General features: G+C 44.4%; 1 protein-coding gene across 1 annotated transcript in view; it reads left to right on the plus strand.

Moving 5' to 3' along the window:
• Window positions 1-2,556: 2,556 nt before the first annotated feature.
• The window catches only part of HECA (hdc homolog, cell cycle regulator), a 44,109-nt gene continuing 30,782 nt past the window's right edge, over window positions 2,557-15,883 (plus strand). Inside the window, exon 1 of the mRNA XM_052645517.1 lies at window positions 2,557-2,827. Coding sequence (XP_052501477.1) covers window positions 2,557-2,827 — 271 coding nt within the window. The remainder of the gene's footprint in view (window positions 2,828-15,883) is intronic.

Raw genomic sequence — 15,883 nt, forward strand, 5'->3', positions numbered from 1 at the left:
CAAATGGCCACCAAATCCTGCCGAATCTACCTTCAAAGCATTTGTCCATTTACTTACTCATGTATTTGTCATGCACTTACTAAATACCTACTGTGTACGATGCACTGTGTTAGGCACCATGGGATACAGTGACACCTCAGAGAGATAGCTTCTGCCATCAGACAGCTTATTGTCTGGACGGGGGAGGGGGTGGGCCCAGGCAAGAGACAAGTAAACAAGCAATTTCCATACTGTGTGTAAGCTCTTGTGAGCAAGGTACAGGGAGTACATTGGGATCCCAGAGAACTGATGATTTAGCTGAGACTGAAAGGTTCAGAAGAATGTAGCCAGAAGAAGAATGCTTTAGGCATTATCCATTCTACAAAATTTTATCGAACACTAACTATGGGTCAGGCTTTATGCTAGACTCTGCAAAGTTAGAAAGATAGACAATCCTGCCTCCCCAACTGCTTAGGGAAGTCAGGGTGAAGGAGAAATAGACATGAAAATTGTTGTTGTTGTACAGTTACTAAGTGGTGTCCGATTCTTTGCGACCCCCTGGACTGCAGCATGCCATGCTTCCCTGTCCTTCATTGTCTTCCAGAGTTTGCTCAAACTCATGTCCATTGAGTCAGTGATGCCATCCAACCATCTCATCCTCGGTCACCTGCTTCTCCTCCTGCCCTCAATCTTTCCCAGCATTAGAGTCTTTTCCAAAGACTCGGCTCTTCAGATTAGGTAGCCAAAATATTGGAGCTTCACCTTCAGCATCAGTCCTTCCAATGAATATTCAGGAACTCTCCTCTGGCAAAATTAGGGAATTAAAAGATTCATCACTTTCCTCCTGAAAAGTCCAACCTGCTCCTGAGTGTGCTCTCTTGCAGCTCCTGGCTCTGTTATGAATGCCCAATATTCCCAGGGAGTTTCCCCATTACGTAAACACAGGGCAAGTACTTCCCTGTCTACCTCTTTATGTTTCAGAACACAACTAAAGATTTTTTAAAAAGTTAAAAAAAACCTAAACCCTTTTTATTTTGTATTAGAGTATAGCCAATTAAAAATGTTGTGGTAGTTTCAGGTGGACAGCAAAGGGACTCAGCCATACATATAGATAAATCCATTCTCCCCTGTACTCCCCTCCCATCCAGACTGCCATATAACATTGAGCAGAGTTCCAAGATTCTTTACTGGAAAGCTGGGTTAATTAAAGAAGATCACACTGTATAGGAAGAGAGAACTGTAAATTGTCAGTTAACATAGTTTTCCCTCCACAGTTCATGGGAAAAGAACATATACACTCAACAAATACATGCCAGCTGTCCTGCTGAGGTGCCCAAGACAGATAAAATGTCCTACATGTTGAACTTTCACTTGAGAAGCAGATAGACAGGAAATAAGTAAACATATATACATTGACAACCTAATTAGAGATGGATGAGGTGGTACTTCTGATAGCCCTTTTGGGGAATGGCGTCAGTTCTATCATTGTGAAGGAAGTGATGTGTTTGAGCTGAGACCTGAAGGGTGGGAAGGAGCTAGTCTTCAAAAAAGCCGAAAAGAGTTGCAGAAAAAGAGACCACGGGAAATTGTTCCTGGGGTTCCCTGCCCCTCAAGTCACTGCCTTATCACTGGTGTCACCCTCTGCTCTCCACCTGCTCACAACAGTGGCCGCCGGGCTTTCAGGACAACTCAGTCCACGGGGATTGGGTGTCCCCTCCAGGAAGAGCCTGCTTCTCCGTCCCTGGAGACGTTTAGTATCATCCCTGGATGGTGGGTTCTGTTGGAACCAGCGGTTTCACCACTAGACTGTGACGGCCTTCCATTCACGGACTCTTCTGTCCTTTCTCATTTTCTAGGAACTTGACTCGATTTCTTTAATTAGTGAATCTACAATTGTTTCTGAATGGCAGAGCATTTTGATGTATGATTAATTAGAAACCCTTTGTTTTCCAATTCTGTTCTGGTCACCTCCCCACCCCCATTTTCTGCCGATCATATTGTTCTAAGACTCAATTACATGAAGGTCAGAAGGCCTCCGACTGACTAACTCCAGATGCCACTGGACTGGCGTTTAGGGCCATTTCAGGAAGGTAGGTCCGCAGGCACCCAGGTGCAGTCGGAGACCCGGAGTGCGGGCGCCCCGATGACGTCACTCCAAGGCTGCCGGCTCAGCGCGGGGCGTGACGTCACGCGGGCGGGCCAGGCCACCATGAGGTCACCTAGTGGGTGCGGCCAGGCCGAATCCCCAGTGTCGTCACGGGAGGGGGCGGGGCCAGAGCGTGTCAGCGAAGCCGAATCAAAACAAGCCCGAGACCCGCCTTTTCCCTCCGGCTGGAGAGCTTCTTGCTCGCGCCCCGAGCCCGCGGCGCCCGCGCGGCTGCGAGCCTCGGGTGACCGCGCGCCGGCTCCAGGAAGCCGGGGAGGGCGCGGCGGCCGGGATGGCGCGGCGCGGGCCGCGCGGCTAGACGGGCGCCAGCGGAGCCGCCGGCCCGCGCCCTCCGTTCTCGGCCTCCCGAACGCGGCGTCGCGCCGCTGGGAGCCGCCTTCACCGACGCGGGGCACCTGGACGCTCGCGAGATGCCCAATCCCAAAAACAGTAAAGGCGGCCGCAAAAACAAGCGCGCCAACAGCAGCGGGGACGAGCAGGAAAATGGAGCCGGGGCCCTGGCAGTGGCGGGCGCGGCGGGCGCGGCGGCCGGGGGGGCCCTGGCGGCGGCGGCCGGCTGCGGAGCAGCGGCGGCGGGCGCACCCGGCACCGGGGGCGCGGCGGGCGCGGGAGGCGCGGGGCCGGGCGCCGCCAACGCCGCGGCCGCCGCGGGGGCTGCAGCCGCGGGCGACGCCAAGAACGGTAAGTCGGGTCCGGTCGGGCGAGCGCCAACTTCCTCACCGACGGGGACGGCGCGGCGGCGGCGGGGCCCAGGGTGGCGCGGGCGATGCGTGGACAATGCGAGAGTCAGGAAGTGCTCACCCCGCCCCTCCGCCCCGCCGCGGCTGCCCCTTCCCGGTCCCCACGCACGGCGGCGGCGATCGATCGCCGGCCCCGGCTCGGGGTCCGCGCGGCTCTCCGGTCGCGCGCCTCGGGCAGCCTGCGCCCCAAACTCCGAGGGGCTTTCGGGTCCCCGGTCGGGGCGGCGCTCCCCTCGGGCCCTGCCCGTTGTGCTCGCGCTGGCAAAGCCGAGTGTGTGCTCTAGACCAGGGAGGACGAAGGAAGGGAAGAAAGAGCTGCTCAAGTTGAGAAGAATGGTCCGATTGGAAACTTAGGCACCAGTTCCTTCTTCCCTGTGCTCCCCTCACCCACCCGCCTTCCCCTCCCCTGAGTGAAGGGGAGCCTCAAATTCCGGCCGACCGGGGCTTGCTGTGTCGACTGCCACAGGTGAAGAGGCCCTGAGACATTTTTACTGTAGGGTGTGTGTGTGTGTGTGTGTCGCTGGGCTGAGGGGGCGGGGGTGTGCTCTTTAATTCTGCTCGCTTGAGGAAGGAAGAGAATATGAACTTGACTTCCGTTCTCAGCCCGGAGTTAAAAAAAAAAAAATCATTATTTAATTCTACTTCACATTTTAGGAGGAAGCTTAATAACCTGAATGCACCTTTTGAGAGAGCGTTTAAGGAATAGTGAAGATGCCACAAGATTGCCGTTGTCACTGCAGAGACACAGTCTTATAGCGTGCTGGGCAAACACTTTTTCGGACTTGGGCAGTTCTTTGAATTCCTCTGGTCAAGCAGGTTTTCGGAGCAGGGAATATAGGTATATTTTAATGAAGAGAGATTGGGTTCCCAATATCTGACTTTTAACTTGTAGGTTTCAGCTTCCAAAGCCCTTCTTTATGTAAATCACTTGCTTTTTAAACTGGTGAACTGCACTTAGAAGAACCCGCATGGTTATCAGAGCAGAGGAGGCTGAAGATTAGCCTATTAGAACCTTAGGCCCCTTGGCTATATCTCTGCAATTTTGAAATAGGAAGGTTCCCCACCCCCACGCCGCCCGCCCCCCAGGAACAAACATCCCATTTGTGAATGTTTGAAAAGTCAAAATTTGGCCAGACTGTCTTTGGCGTGTTCTGTTTTGTTTTTTGTTTTTTGCCACCCCATGGGCTGTAGTCCGCCAGGCTCCTCTGTGAAATTCTCCAGGCAAGAATACTGAGTGGGTTGCCAGTCCCTTTTCCAGGGGATCTTCCTGACCCAGGGATCAAACCTGGGTCTCCTCCTTGCAGGCAGATTCTTTACCTTCTGAGTCACTTTAATCGACCCCCCCCCCCCGCTTTTTTTTGTACTAAACTTCATCTTGGTATTGATGTGGCAGAGGAGAAAGAAGCGACTCCTTGCTCAGCCATTCAGTTTTGTCATCTCGGGAAGGACAGCTGTTCTGAGCTTCAATTTCCTACCCTGTAAAATCGGGGAAGAAAGAATTACGCTGATTGTATTGGCTCCCTCAGGAAGTTATCCGTGAGGCTCAGAGTGTCCCTTCTCTACCCAGTCCCCAGTACTTGTTGTTTTAGAAGCTGGTTACATTTGTAACAAGCTTAGTAAAGTTTGTCAAGGAAAGTAAGTGATCAGTGAATGACAGCTGTCATTCACTCATTCAAAAGATACTAAGCATTTACCATGTTACAAGTACTGTGTTAAGTATTAAAGGACAGGTGGCAGTCAAAGAAAGGACCTGCTGGTCCTCACCGGAGCTTGCATTCCTGGGGATGGTTCAGAGGGCTTACCCTGCGTCTGCTTGAAAGTTTCAGGTTGACTGTTCCCTTTTCTTCTTTAAAAGATAAGACCTCGTAAGTGGTGTGAGGAAATGTTTTCCTTAGGCTATGGTTATGGTGCCCCTGTTAATGCTTTCCACTGAAGTGGCAATCTCAGGTATATTTAGCAGTTCTGTGTATGTCTGTGTGAAGGTATGTATTTGTGATTTGGAGTTTGTTTTATTACATGAATAGAGGGAAAAAGGAATAAATGGGCCAAACATTGCAATAATCACACTTAGAGAAGGTACAAACTTATGTTAGAGCAGTGAGTTGCAATTTTTTTGCTTTTAATGTTTGTTTATTTATTTATTTGGCTGCTTTGTGGCTCAGTTGGGCATGCAGGATCTTTAGTTTCAGCATGTGGGATCTAGTTCCCTGGCCAGGGATTGAATCTGGGCCCCTTGCACTGGGAGCACGGGTGGAGTCTTAACCACTGAACCACCAAGGAGTCCCCAGTGAGTTGAATTTTATGATGCCAAATTCTTGATGCTGACGTGGTGTGAAGTCTCAGTGAGTGATCCACCTTAATGTGAAGAATCTGTCACTCCAGTTGATGATCATTGCACATCGGTGCTGAGGTCTCCTGTGTGCAAAATTGATAAATAAGGATATTATAAATGCTTGTTTGTTCTCTCTCTCTTTTTTTTTTTGCCATTTAAAGTTGTGGTTTTTAATGTGGACATGGGAAAGGTGGCATTGGTGAATTTTTAAAGGAGGGGGCAGCTGATAACATGCAGCCTCTCAATCAACTGATAAAACCCACTTATTTTTAAATTTCAGGATGTTAATTGAACTCATAGTATTTCTAAGTCAATTTTTTATTTAGCTATGACATGAAATTTCATAATCATGAATATTACACATCATTTATTTCAAGAGTGTAGTACATTTACATTATTAAACTTTTAAATGATTTGCTCTCACTGTTCAAGTCCGTTGTGATCTACATCTGCAAACATTCAAACTTTGTGACTTCACCTAAAGTTAATAGTATTTATTTGTTTTTGTTTGGAGTTCATAGAATGGTTTTATGTCTTGTGCTTCCTGGGCAGTGTGGACACTAGGGCAGGGTAGTATTGTTCATAGTTTTTCACTGTTAGTCAGTAGTTATTTATAACTACTGATTCTATAAAAAAAGATTTGATGGTTAGGGAAACCTTGAGGAAGCCGTGGCTGAGTTATAGTTGAAGTTAAACTACTTGAAGTTAAGCTTCTTGGTTAAGTTGAATATTAATTGTAAGGACTTTGTACCCCTAAGAAGAAATTAATTAGTACATTTTCAGATACTGGTTTATGAAATTTTTGTGGGGATTGGAGTAAAAGATGAAGAAGCACTGTCCTCTTTCTACATAGTAAACATCTGTTTGCACATATTGCAACATTTTGATTGTAGATGGACAAGATTTGCAGTGATTAGAAGGCAATGGCACCCCACTCCAGTACTCTTGCCTGGAAAATCCCACGGATGGAGGAGCCTGGTAGGCTACAGTCCATGGGGTCGCAAAGGGTCGGACATGACTGAGTGACTTCACTTGGAATCATGCATAGATTATACCCATGTATAGTTTCACTCTGGAATTCTGGTTCTATAAGGCCACTGGTTTTCGCTTGAGGCCTAAAAATATATGAGCCTTGGTCATAGTATCTACTTTTTAATGGGCCTGGATCTTAAATCCTTTTTATAAATTTCTGTTTTATGGATGACCATGGTTCACCATTCCATTCATTCCTGACTACCGCCAGAACCTCTGGGCTGCTGAGTTTGCCTTCATTCATTCAACCATTCATTCATTATTCTTTGTAGTAGATTGGGTTAGTTTACCCAGTGATTAATCTTGTATTTATTATAATATTATGTATATAACATTATACATAATGTTAAGCTGATGCTTAAGCTCCAATACTTTGGTGACCTGATATGAAGAGCCAACTCATTGGAAATACCCTGATGCTGGGAAAGGTGAAGGCAGGAGGAGAAGGGTTGACAGAGGATGAGTTGGTTAGGTAGCATCACTGACTCAGTGGACATGAATTTGAGCAAACTCCAGGAGATAGTGGAGGACAGAGGAACCTGACGTGCTGAAGTCTATAGGGTCCCAAAGAGTCAGACTTGGCTTAGCAACTGAACAACAACAACAATATATAATATAATATAATATAATATATATATGTGTGTGTGTATATATATATATATATATAGTGGCTGACTTGCATGATACGAGCCTACTAAGGGTTAGCCACTCATGTTAGATTCTGGAAATAGTCTTTGAGACAAAGATTTACCTGCCAGATGTTTACTGGATGTGCTCTTTGCATCATTAGTGGTCAGGGAGTGAGGGAAGCAAGACTGAGCAGAGGGAGGAGCTGAGCTGTGATGCAGAGGGAGCTCTGGAGCTCCGCTGGCCTCCTGAGTTATCTTACCTTGAGGCATATGGGCGGGGCCTTAACTACCCCCCTCACCCCCACATACACATTGGTTGGTCATTGGACATGGGGTACCCCCAGGAAGAGGGAATGATCTGGGAGGGGGGTGACAACTGTTAGCTGTAGAGCTTCTGTGGACATTTCAGCAGAGTAGTAAGTACAGGTACATCACTATTTTTAATGATTGCATATAATATGCCATTGTGTGTCTGTATCTTGGATAAACTGATCATTCTGCTCTTGTTTAATCTTTAAGTTCTTATTTGTATATCTCTAAGCATTATTCAATGGCACCCCACTCCAGTACTCTTGCCTGGAAGATCCCATGGGCGGAGGAGCCTGGTAGGCTGCAGTCCATGGGGTCGCTGAGTTGGACACAACTGAGCGACTTCACTTTCACTTTTCACTTTCATGCATTGGAGAAGGAAATGGCAACCCACTCCAGTGTTCTTGCCTGGAGAATCCCCGGGACGAGGAAGCCTGGTGGGCTGCCGTCTATGGGGTCACACAGAGTCGGACACGACTGAAGTGACTTAGCAGCAGCAGCAAGCATTATTCAGTTACTTCTTTAAGATAAACTATTACCTGTAGACTTGCTATGTCCAAGAATATGCACTTTGTTATGATTTTTAATATATGCCTGGAGATTGCCCTATGGAAAGGTTGTACCATTTTAACTTCACTGTGGTCAGAGTGCCCTTTCCCCACGGCCTCTTCAGTTTCTGGCTCATACTGTTTTAAAGGTGTGCTGGAGAATTGCTGGTACTCTCCAAACGTATCAACAGTAGGGAGGCCCATGTTTAGATTCAGAGCCTGGAGCAGATGCTGCCATACTTGGGGGTATTTTCCAAGGCTGCATTTATTTCTCCTGTGATCTTGTTAGCCACCAGATCAACAAGGATTCAACAAAATACCTAATAGTGGTAAATGGTATCTTACTAACTGGTGATAGTCCATGGGATCACAAAGAGTCAGACATGACTCAGAGATTGAACATGCATGCACGATTGTTAGTGAGGATGCAAGCATAAGCTTTTGAAATTCTTGCTGCACTGTTATTTTAATCTTAAAAAATAAGCCCTAGAACTTTTTGTAAGTTTTAGTCAAAACGTGGTGTTTGAACAGACCTGGGTGTAACCCAAGGTGCCACAACTTAAGGGCAAAGTGACCTAACCTCTCTCAGCCTTCATTTTCTGAACACAAGCCTTTGGAGTGTTTTTGCAGATTAAGAAAAATGGTATATGTGAGAGATCTTGGCATAGGGCCTGGCAAATATGAACACTATTAACAATGTCAAAAGTTTTGTGATTTGTTCAGCCTTATCTAGTTACAAAACTTGTTAAATTATTCTGTTGGGAACAGACACTGAGAGACAATAAGCTGGTTTCTTAATGTAGAAAAACACTGGTGTCATACAGATTTTTATTCAGGCATTGATTTGACTATACATGATTTTCTATTCTTCCCTCATCATCTCTCTTTTTCCATAGTTTACCTGGAAAAATCAGAGGATTTAACCAAAAGAAAAAAGTAAAAAGCAAACTGTGAAAATGGTTTCCTCTTCCTTTCTTCGTTCAGTCGTTTGTCTATCTAGTATGTACTGAGCGCCTGCTAGGTGCTGTGTCAGGGCACTGTGTTAGGTTCTGGGATTACAAGGACAAAAGAATCAGCCCCTGGGGGCTTATGGCTTAGTTGGGAGTCCTTATGGAAATGAATGAGAGTAGGTTATTGCATGTACTACGCAAAGGCAGCTATGGAATAAGGAGCAGGAACTTGTGAGGTGGTCACGTATCGGATTAAAGCTGGGGCTTGTGTCTGAGGACATGAGCAAATGAACTGAGCACATAGAAGTAAAGAGTAATTCAGAGGAGGTGAGGCGCTCCGGGTGTTCTTTGGGGATCAGCTGGGGCTTAATATTATTAATTAAAGACCCTTTCCTCTCTCCAGGAAGCAGCTTGAAAGCTCATTCATTAGCTCCTGTGTTTGTTTGTTTGCTCATTCACTATTTTGTTCATCTGTGCACTCATGCATTTACTAAACATTTATTTTGTGCCCGCTGTCTTCTATGACTGGAAGTGTGACACTGAATTATACATGGAGACATCAGAATCTGCATGGCTCATGGAAACTGGGAGAGAGACATGTACACGTCAGGGGTAATGATCATAGGTGCCCAGTACAAGAAAGGATTTGTTTCCTGCAAGAGGGGGACCTTTGAGCTGAGTCTTGCAGGAAAAGAAGCAAGGCTCTGAAAGCAGAGGAAGGATGTTTTGAGGGTGGCTGGGGGAGGTGGGCAAGAGCCTTGAGTTCTGGTTGCTGCTGTAGTAGTTCATGGCTGGTGTGAGGTTCGGTGGTAGAAAGGAAATGGGTCCAGACAGTCAAATCTGGGTGCTTAGTCACCAGTACAGAACCCTCCCTGAGGTTTATAAGCAAAGACATGATTGGTTGACCCTGCAAAGGGGAATAATCATCAGTTGGCAAGCTTGTAAAGTTGTTGTTTATTTTAACATCATGGGTATCTTTCGGCAATCTTTCTTTTATTACAGCTAATCATGGTTTGGTGGTCCAGCCTGCCACTGACCGTTGATTGTGATTTTTTTAGTAAAGTAGTGGGCACACAGCACACACTGCTTTTCTGCACAGCAAGATGAAAGTGTGACAGCCCCAAGGAAAAGTCTCTCTTAATTGTGGGCACCAGCATCCTGATGCTCTGTTAGCCATGGGAGGTTAGCTAATTGAGGTGAACTTCAGAGAACCTGACGCCAAGGGAGGGCTGGGTACCATATGAGCCAAAGAGCTTCCTCTGGATGGATGGGTTGTCGCTATGGTTTATTTTTCACATCTTGATAGAAAGTGTCTATCTCTGTGCTGGGTTGGACTAATTATATTTGTAATTTTATTTTTTATCCTCATTTATTGTTTTAAAACAATAAAGTCTGGTGAGGGAGATGTCATTATTTTATACAAAGTGACTGTGTTTTTAAGTCTGTGTGTTTCAGAAAGCTTCCATTTCTCAGTGGTTGGTGAAATAGTAGCTTGCTTTATTTAATCAACAGGATGCTTTAGCTCAATTGTACTTGAGAGGTTTTTGTAAACTGGCAAAAAATGAGTAGCATTTCTAATTCTTAATTGTATGTTCTGATTTATCAGAAGTGGATAGAAAAATTATTTCTGCTAAATTATACTTAGGAGGATAGTACTTGAAAGCATTCTAAAAGTTAGAAACAAGAAAGATATTAAGAGGAAGTTTAAAGAAAAGTGAAGGAGAACTTAAAAGGAAGTGTTTAATGTTAATCATATCATTGTTTAGAATAACAAGAACGTTTGCATGGTTCTCATATGTACGCATAGTGCAGTGTATTGATACTTCACTGATTTAAGTTGTCAAGGAGGAAAAACTTTTCTTCTCCCCTCTTAGGTTCATGATTTTGGGGCTTGCAAATTAAACTGACAGAGTAGCAAGAGAAAAGACAGATTTACTCACAGACAAAAACGTGACTCAAAGGTGTGGTTAGAATTTGTGTCTTATCTACTATCTTAATGAGAGATGGGGCGGGGAGAAGGGTTCTTCTTGGAAAGCAAGTGGCTTCCTAGTAAGAGTAGAGGAGAGGGAGAAAGGGCACCTATAAGAAAAGAAATGAATTTTTGAAGAGCTCAGTGGGCCCTAAAAGAATACATGGGTGATGATCATTTTGTGACAGTGTGTGTTTAGGTGTGGTGTGGAGACTTATTTCTGATGGTAAAAGTCAGTCTTCTCAGGTTGCTTTTGAAAGGGATTTATGAGTTGTTTTGAGAGGCTCTGTTTTTAGGCAGAGATTTCAGCAACTCAGATGCCTTCAGCTTAGAATAATTTTTAGGCCACAGTGGCAGATTCTGAACCCCTTCAAAACTTGTTGAAGTTTAGTATCACCCCCATAATAGCAGTTAGAAAAGATAGTGCTATAATTCTGGATTTCTATTTTTCATTTTATTGTAAATTTATTAGAAATAGATGGCCTTAAGCCATATGCCTTTATAAACTGAGAGAGTAAATTAGGCAAAAGTTAGGAAGATATCAACTTGCTCCTATAAGTAAAGGAGATATACTCGTCAAATTTCAAATGGATGTTTCTCCCAGGGGTTAGTATAGGCTTGATACCTGAGATCGTGTCCCTTTAAATCATAAAAGCATCTCAGGAGTCTTTGACACTAGTATTGAAACTAAATCACAGACTACTTTAGGTTTCTAAATGAGCACTCCTGAATGTGACATTACATCAATATAATATTTAGTTGAACTGTAGAATTTATTAAAATGACACATTACTTGTTATGCCTGACAGACCTCAGTGTCTGGACAGAAATGGAGGGAATGGGCAATGGAGGGAATCAAGGTCTGGCTATTTTTGATTGGCAGCAGGTGCAGTCTGTAATCTGAGAGGCTGAACCTGGAATGCTTGGTGATGGTTGTTACGAACAAACGCAGCGCTGCCAGAGGCCATGAGAGAGCCTGGCATTGGAAGATAGGAAGCGTTTTTCTGTGGTGGAGGCAGAAACGAGCATGTCTGATACACACAGGGCAACTTGGAGAATTCTTCCACTTCACCTCCTCAGATCTGTTCTTACTGGGCAGTGCTTACAAGTTGGAGTATTGTTAATCCTATAATGATATGTATTGGGCATTTAGTTTTACAAATGCTGATGATGTGTTGTGGTTCAGTAGCAAATTAGGTAAAATGCCTAGATGGTAGTTATGTTGGGGCTGTAGAACCCCTGGAACTCACAGAAAGCAGGAGCAGCTTTTGCCGGCAACAGGAACAATGATCACTCCCTTTATGGAGCTCTGACTGGGAGCCAGGTGGGACGCCCCTGCCGTCTGCAGTCTGCATTGGAGGACAGGGACACTAAGCTCCAGAAATGGCCTCCTTCTCTTTTTACAGAAAAGGCACACTGGTGTTGGAGGGATGTGCTGGACCCTGATGTTGCAGTCAGATCTTACATGATACTGGGTCTGTTTTGACTGATATGCAAACCTGTGTATGAATAATGAACAAGTTTTTAAGTAGAGGGCTTAAATTTAGTATAAAAACATTAGGGGAAGCAATCATTGTTATTGTTGTTTAGTCACTAAGTTGTGTTCAACTCTTTTAGACCCCATGGACTCTAGCCCACTAGGCTCCTCTGTCTATGGGGTTTCCTAGGCAAAAATACAGGAGAAGGCAATGGTACCCTACTCCAGTACTCTTGCCTGGAAAATCCCATGGATGGAGGAGCCTGGTGGGCTACAGTCCATGGGGTCACTGAGAGTCGGACACGACTCAGTGACTTCACTCTCACTTTTCACTTTCCTGCATTGGAGAAGGAAATGGCAACCCACTCCTGTGTTCTTGCCTGGAGAATCCCAGGGACGGGGGAGCCTGGTGGGCTGCCGTCTATGGGGTCGCACAGAGTCGGACACAACTGAAGTGACTTAGCAGCAGGCAAAAATACTGGAGTGGGTGGCCATTCTTGTCTCCAGGGGATCTTGCCAATCCAGGGATCAAACTCGGGCCTCCTGCATTGCAGGCAGATTCTTTACCGCTGAGCCACCAGGGAATCCCAAGAAAGCAATAGGGCCATTTAAATTACTTTTAAAAGACCTCATGCTTATCTTTCTGGTACTTGAACTGAAATTAAATTTGTGAAACAAGAAAACATTTGTCCAAGGAAGTACTTAGCTTACACATTGTACGCTCATATTAATTTGATCCTTCTCATGATAGAAGGACTTCCTGGTCTTGGGATGGCGGAAACAGGCCATCTGCATGGACACTTCCAGTTCTTAATGGATCACAGTTCATAGCGCAGATGTGATTATCTTCTTTAGGCCGAAGTTCTAGAAGTGAGATCACTGGTCACCAGGCGTGTGATTTTCAAGGCTTTGATGCCTCTTGCCAAACTGCTGTCCAGAAAGGGTTCCCCTCTTTCCACTGTCTCTGGCGCTGCATGGAGTGCTCCATTCTCCACACTCTTCCACCGGGAGTTTGATAACCACTTTCCCCTATGCCAATCAGATAGGTGAAAAATCACATCCCATTGTAATGTTCATTTCCATTTGTTGACTTGCCAGCTGAGTGAATGTCTTATTACGTGTATGCTGTTCATTTGTGTTTTTTCCTGTTTGTGTTTTTGGGCCATTTAACTAATGGGCATTGATCTGCACAAGGTCTTTGTATATTCAGGATACTTTTTGACATACATTTCTCCTGGCTTATTGTTTATCTTCTTACCTTGTTTGAAGCATCCTGGCTGGTTAGAAATGTTATCGATTTGTATGATCCCAGAAAATCCACGAAGAGATAGAAACTTAAGAGAAAGACAAGAGAGAGTGGGGAAAGTTGTCTGTAAAGTTACTTGTAGGAAAAGCAGTTTGGGCCTGGCGTCAGGGTAATGACTGAATTCATTTGGGTGTCAACGCATAGTAACACTGTTAGGTTTGTGAGGTTCTGTTTCCTTCTGTTTGTGAGGTTCCTGAGGTTCTGTTTGTATTTAATTTGCAAGGCTTTGTTTCACAGGATTGGTTATAGTTCCCATCACCCTCCTTCACCTCCTCCCTGACCACTCCTGCCCATGGGAGCTGAGCTCCCATGCTCAACACCTGTTGTTTCCTGCACATTCTTAAAGTCCCCTGCAGTTTTTATTCCAGCCAGTTCCAAGGACTTTGAAACTTGTAGATAAAAGCTTACTAATTTACTTATCACTTCTGCTACAAACTGAGGCCGCTTATGGCTAAGTTACCTGTAAATTCCCTGTGATCATAAACTTAAATGCTGAATTATAGGAAAGTTTTCACTTTTTTCATTCTGGTACTTGCATTCAAATTACATTTCTGTGTTAAGAAAGTGAGAACACAGAACTCACCTGGACCAAAAGTTTATTTGTGCGCTGTTCATCACGCTGATCCAGTCTGCCCTGTGCTTCTCAAATGTCTGTGACTTGCAGGAGATTCCCAAACTCAGTGCTTTTTTTAAAGAGTGTGAGATTTGAGAGACCCAGGTCCTAGTTTGAGGTTTGCCATTTTGCAAGGCTGATGGAGCTTTCTGAGGCCAACTATTCTTATCTGTGGAAAGCAGGATAACATGATACTGCGTATGACTAACTCTTTGCAAAAACCTGTATTGCTATTTGAAAAAGCCCATGGTTGTGTCATGCTTTGGGGTTTTGGCTGTTTTCTAGTTGGTGTTTTGGTTTTCTGTTTGTCATGTGGTTGTGTGTCTGCTTCCCCTAGTGGTGAATGCATGCTCTGATTTGTTGAAAGAACCGGGGCCAACCTGGGCTTTGCCCCACAGCTTGCAGTGAATGTTGCTCTTCCAAAATGCTGATTCTACTTCCTTGGGAGAGCCTTTCGTTTCTCTGTAGGTTCAGGTCTGGCAGCTCTTGCTGTGTGGGTTTTCCCAAGGAATCTGCAGTGTTTACCTGCTGGTCTCAGGGTGAGCGCCCTCCTTGAGTGGGTTCTTCTAGGGTTTCTGACCCACGGAGGGGAAGGCCTGTGGAGGCTGAAGTCATGGGGCGGGTGCTTTCCCCCAGCCTGAGTAGAGCTGACTTGTGGATTGTTTCATTGTGATTTGTGAATCATCTGTCCCCAGGTTTCATTATAACCACAAACTGTGCTGTGGTTTTAACCATTTGATTAGCAGAGCCTTGCTTTTGGCCTGGTGTGCCTGTGTCTGTAATCATGCCTTCTTTATTTAGTTTGTGTCCACTCGCTTCAGGCCTTTGTGCTCCCTGCTCTTTACCAACCTCTGGGGTTCTGTGGAGTAGGAGTTTGTATTGTAAAAGCATTTGGGATACTTTCGTAACACTTGCGTGCATGCTTGCTAAGTCGCTTCAGTCATGTCCGACTCTGTGCGACCCTATGGACTATAGCCTGCCAGGCTCCTCTGTCCATGGGATTCTCCAGGCAAGAATACTGGAGTGGGTTGCCATTTCCTCCTGCAGGTCATAACACTTTGGGTTGTTTCCTTACCTCCCTTTCAGATTTTACATCTTAAATAAAATTTAAGAATTGTGAATGTACCAAATTGTATTATGGGTTTTAACAAGATAACTTCTACAGGCATATGACACTTGGTATGTATCTGTGTTGGTGTGTTTATATAAATGTATGGGTGCGTTTTTTTAAATCATTGTTTTTCTTGGGATTTGGTTGATTAAAAACAAGCCTTCTCTTTGAGATATTCAGATTTGAAATTTTTGACTTTGTATCAGTTTTCCTCATAATTTATTTTTTAATGTTCATGAGGTGTGTGATCTAAAGATGAATTGGAAAAGTTTTTGAAGAATTAATTTGAAATTTTTTCTCTTGACAGATTTGGAAATACTGATTAGAATTTATATGGAGTATAATCATATATACATTTGTATATGTTTATATATTTTAATAAAATTGTATTTAACTGGACAAATTCTTTTATGACAAAAGAGAAATGTCTAGATATTTTTGTTAACTCTTTTATAAATGGTATATTCCCTCTCTAGGTTAGAAATGAATAGTTTTGAACCTTTGAAAATAATCATACTATAAAATTATATTTTGTGTTCCACAAAAGTTAGTAACTGGGAAAGGAAGGATTGTTTAGTTATTAATATAATGACATCTTTGGCTTAATATATCAGTGGGATAAAAACTTTTGGGGAAGAACTTTGAGCTTCCTTTGCAGTAGAAAATTTTATGGCATATTCTTGTGAAAATAAGTCATATTATAGCAGCTTTATTGAGTATG

This window comes from Budorcas taxicolor, chromosome 9 (genome assembly GCF_023091745.1).
Source record: "Budorcas taxicolor isolate Tak-1 chromosome 9, Takin1.1, whole genome shotgun sequence".
Classification (NCBI taxonomy): domain Eukaryota; kingdom Metazoa; phylum Chordata; class Mammalia; order Artiodactyla; family Bovidae; genus Budorcas; species Budorcas taxicolor.